General features: G+C 41.9%; 1 protein-coding gene across 1 annotated transcript in view; it reads right to left on the bottom strand.

The window, feature by feature from the left end:
• Positions 1–367: 367 nt before the first annotated feature.
• The window catches only part of ARHGAP29 (Rho GTPase activating protein 29), a 73,639-nt gene continuing 68,962 nt past the window's right edge, over positions 368–5,044 (bottom strand). The window contains exons 20-23 of the mRNA XM_006830947.1: positions 4,260–4,590; positions 4,029–4,125; positions 3,569–3,580; positions 368–1,260 (exon numbers count right to left, since the gene is read on the bottom strand). Of these exons, the coding sequence (XP_006831010.1) occupies positions 368–1,260; positions 3,569–3,580; positions 4,029–4,125; positions 4,260–4,590 (1,333 nt within the window). The remainder of the gene's footprint in view (positions 1,261–3,568; positions 3,581–4,028; positions 4,126–4,259; positions 4,591–5,044) is intronic.

Here is a 5,044-nt window from a genome sequence, read left to right as displayed (position 1 = left end):
ATACCTATTAGTTGAGAACTGTACTATATATTAAGGATACATTTAAATGGACCATTTTATGGGAAAAATCAACTGACTTTTTAAAAATATGAGTCCACCTATTTTATTCACACGCTCAAAAATTACAGAATTCAAAGAAAATTCCAGTGAGGCTCAAATGTGGCCCTACCAAAACATTCTACCATTCAATATAACCAACACAGGATAACACAATACAATAACAAAAAAAACAAAATCCACAGTTTGGCAATCCTATACAAAAGTGGCCCCGTCAAATGTTCTTTCAAAAACAAACACAATACCACAAAACAAAACAACCATAAAACAAAATGAAACAAAATAAAATAACACTTGAATTTTGGCAACTCTACACAAATTGTGGGATTTCATCTTCAAGGTCTTCAAACTGTTGCATTCGCTTTAGCCTTGGTCTCTGACACGTTGGGTTCACATCAGGCAGGTCAGGCCCCTCAGAGTTCCCTGCAGTCTTGCTAACAGGCTGCCCAGGACAAGCTGCTGTACTTTCTGAGTTTGGAGGTGATTTTACCACGTGATCCTGGGGAGTAAGAGTTGTGCCAGGAGGCACTGCTGTGGAGGCCTTGGCCGGTCTCTCTTCATTCCCCTTTATACTGCTACCAGGAGTCCGTGGTTTATAAAACGTTGTCCAGTGTTGGGGCTGCAGTGTTCTGGGGGCTCTGGCAGGAACAAGTGGATTTGAATCTGAGGACCGTCTTTCCAGCACTTCCCTGGCTGACCTGACTGGTTCCGTGTGTGGCTTACTAGACTGGCTGGCAGGGACCAAATGGCCCCCACTAGTCCTCACGCTCGTCGTCACTCCTTTTTCTGGCAGTGCACTGGGGGGGATCCTTGCCGTCTTTGCAGTCAGGTCATTGTGCTCACACGGCTTATCCCAGGTTTTCTGTAGAGTTTGCAGGTCACTGCCATCAAGTTTGGAACAAGCAGTAGTAGGGATGTGTTTTCTATTCATTCCTTCAATGGCAGGACTCTTGTAAAACTGGTCTGAACTGACATTTCCCATATATCTGCCATTTCTTTCGTGAGGAAAGCCTGCAGTGAGGAGTCTGTCTACAGGCAAACTTACAGGTCTAACCATTACCTTGGTCCTTCGAGTATGCCTCTCAACATTGTTGGCTTCCCTATCAGATTTCAGAGTAAGCAGCTTAGGGGATTTACACACGTCTTCCATTTTCTGGGATGCTGTTTCCAGGTGGTGGTCTAGTAACAAACATACTTTGTCATCTGCAAAAAGAAAAGATCTAGTTAAAAATTAAATTTTGTGGCATGTACTTAATAAGAGGTATGAATGAATTATAGATAGGCACCCTCTCAAAACAACTATGGTCTTATTTTCAACAAGTTAGTCTCAGTTACCTATGCAGAGAAATTAGATATTTGTCAAATGTTAAAGGTACGCCTTTGACTACAAATGTTAGAATTTTATACTTTTGTTGTTGTTGTTAAGTGCCGTCAAGTCAGTCCCGCCTCATAGTGACCCTGCATAGGGTTTCTAAGGAGCAGCTGGTGAGTTTGAACTGCCACCCTTGCAGTTAAAAACCAACCTTGCAGTAGAGTGCTTATCTTACCATGCCACACCAGGACACATTGTAAGTCACTGTAATTTGGAAACCCTGTACAGGGTCGCTCTGAGTTGGAACTGACTCCACGGCTCATAACTACCACCACCACACTCAGATTGGTAAAGGTACACACTAAAAATAACTTTATATATGTCACACATTATATATGAACAAGTATTTCCTGGGTGAAAGGACTGTCAATATCTCAACATGTAAACATTGGTAAATTAACCTCAGAAGTTATAACAATTTACATGCCAACCGAATGTGGGTGTGCCTTGAATCCCAAAGATTTTGCCAGCTTACTTAACCTGCCTTTCAGTTACCCTCAACTCAGACTACCGGGCTAAGAGCTGAAATGTCCTTCATAGCTCATCAACTAATACATGGAGCATGACCTCCAGTCTGTCAAATGAATGTGCAGGTTTTAAAGTAAAACGTCAAACACATGTCAATCCCATATTTACTGTCTCATGTGTCAGAGATGACATAGCGACAACTAGCAACAACATCATCAGGACCCAGGGTCCAGGTTTTCTCAAACTAGAACCCTGGGCTCCTTCAAACCCTGACCCTTTTGCTGCGGTGCCCAACAAAATTTCCTCTTCTTGGAATATCCAAACCCTCTGTTCACTCTCCTCTTTCCTGCTGCAGAAACCTCCAGTAACGCTGTGCCTTGGCAGTAAACTTGGCTTGCCTGGTGCACAGCTGTACAATCCTGTCCCCTCACTAGTCCTTTCCATGTCATGTGAAGTGGCCTGCACACAGGGTGCCCAGCTGGGTACATTTTCACTCAGCATTTCATTTGACCCCCTTCATTACCTGAGACTGCTGACCCCGCCCCTGAGCTCCCAAGGCAGCGTTTCCTCACGGCACTCCCCCAGGGTCTGTCTCCACACTTATAGACTGCAGTCGGGCTATAAGCACCAAAGTGGATTCTGAGGGGCAGTTCTGAGGGCAACACCTACAGCATATGGTGTCTGTGCAGGCTCTGAAACCCAGGTGCCTAGATTCCAACCTCAGGTCTACCACTTTTTACACCAGAGAAGACACTTCACTGTTTGTAAATGCTCTCATTTGTCAAAAAAATAAAACAACAACAAAAAAGGGCTCCCTAAAACAATAAATAATATTGTATCTATATTGCTGTGTGGTCTAAATGATCTAATATTGAAAGAGCTTAGATAAACACTTAACAAATAACTTGATTAGTATGTATTATTGTTATTCTTAATTAGGAACCCTATTTGATGGGATAGTGAAGTAAGCACACTATACCAAGTCCTGGTGTGGCACTGTAGGATAAGCTCTCAACCACAAGATTGGTTTGAACCACAGGTCAGCAGTTCAAACTCACCAGCTGCTCCTCCGAAATTCTATACATTGGAGTCGGAACTGACTTGACGGCACTTAACAACAAATCCCAAGTTCAATCCTGAGTTGGGATCTATACAGCAGTAGTAGAATTTTGTGTTTGGAATACATAGAATTACAGTAATAAATGAAATCTTTTCAAAAGCATGACAGCTACCAATCACTGCAACTAAAATCATCCTATAGAGAGAACCACTGAAGTGTAACACTGTGGTGAAAGAAATAACGAGACATACACTCATGTGTGCTTAAGGTGTTCAAGGGAGGTCACAGGGAAAGAACATCTGGAAAGAAAATCACTTGTGAATATTAGAAATCTAGTTTGATTCTTGAAGGAGCAGTTATGTAAATATACTGAAAAGATGAGGCTAATTATTACATTGCTCAGTGCATGTTTGGTAAGGTGGAGGGTCAGAGAAAAAGAGGAAGACCCCCAACGAGATGGATTGGCCAGGTGGCAGCATCGACATACTCAAGCGTGGCAACAGTACTGAGGTTGGCCCAGGATTGGACAGTGTTTCATTCTGCTGTGCATAACGTTGCTATGGGACGGTACCAACTCGATGGCACCTAACAACAACAACAACAACAACAACAACAACAGGCATCTCCGCCCTGAGTTCAGCTGATGGCAAAATGCAGAAACAAAATAATTTTTCAAAAGGAGCACAAAAAAATACCTTTGAGTTCCAAGATGTGTTTTTGTAAGAAAGACCATAATGAAGACTGGGATTTAAAGGAGCTCTGGTAGTGTAGTGGTTACAATCTGGCTGCGAATCTTAAGGTCAGCAGTTCAAAATTACCAGGTGTACTGCGGGAGAAAGATGAGGCTTTCTGCTCCCATAAAAATTTACAGCTTTGGAAACCATGTACACAGTCACTGTGGGTCGGAACCAACTCCACGGTACTTAACAACAACAAAATACTTAAGGGCTGCCACAGACCCATTTACTAATGAAGCTTCCTGCCTTTGCTTAACTGTACTATGTTTTTCAACATGCTTTATTGGAAGTTTTAAGTACCATATACTTTTTTTTTTTTAATATGGTCACTCACCAATACATTTTTCTAATGCATTTTGCTTGTGTTCTGATTCCTCAAATGATGTAACTTGTTCCAAAACTTTGCTTTCACTATCGACAGTCTGAACATCCTGTTGATGACAGAGAATATTTATTATTCTTGAAGAAGCAAACACAAACCTCAAAATAAATACTTCAAAGGTTTTTAACTTATAATGTAAACATCACAAAGTTCCAAGACAATTCCATCAAGGTCAGAACTTACTTCCTTTGATGAAAAAAACAGTTGCTTCATGGGATGTTCTGGGTCTCTTTCTTCTCGTGATAACATTGGCTTCAGAAGACAGCCTTGATCAACCTGAGGTGAAACCATGCCTGGACTGCCCATAGCTACATCCTGTGGCTTCAGGGATCCATCAAAGATCTTCTGTGAGTAAGTAATGAGGAACTCCACCAACCGTGCTTGATGAGAATATTCAACAAGGGAGGAGATGGTGACAGGAGCAGTTGTCGGTCTTGGCCTAATGAGACATGGCCCAAATATCACCCCCAAGTTTTTAGAGGTCATCTTGTTTTCTTCTGCATGTTCTACAACCCTGGAAAAGAAAACATATGAAGCAATGTAAGATTTGTCTCAGACTTCTGGATGGTCGTAGTTCATTAATTAGGTTGAAAAGAATGGAGAAAAATTTGGTTGTAGAATTTGGGGAGGAGGTGCATCTAGTTAATTAAAATATTTGCCACATACAAAACTGAGTTTCACAATATTGCATTAGGGTAAATTTTAAGGAGGTGAAAGGAACTTGTACTGAAGTTGCTGTACTAGTGGAAAGAAAAAAACAGTACAAAAAATTGTTCCCATCGCAGTATATGGTACATCCTACCAGGTCCTTAGAGTCCTGGTGTGGCACTGTAGGATAAGCACTGGACTGCAAACCACAAGGTCTGCAGTTCAAGCCCACCAGCCTCCCCTTGTTGTTGTTATTGTTAGATGCCATCGAGTCAGTACTGCTTCATAGCGATCTTATGCACAGCAGAACGAAACACTGC

This window comes from Chrysochloris asiatica, unplaced genomic scaffold (assembly GCF_000296735.1).
Source record: "Chrysochloris asiatica unplaced genomic scaffold, ChrAsi1.0 scaffold00002, whole genome shotgun sequence".
NCBI lineage: Eukaryota > Metazoa > Chordata > Mammalia > Afrosoricida > Chrysochloridae > Chrysochloris > Chrysochloris asiatica.
Note: the sequence above shows the minus strand (reverse complement) of the source record. Positions and strands in the feature narration are given on the sequence as shown.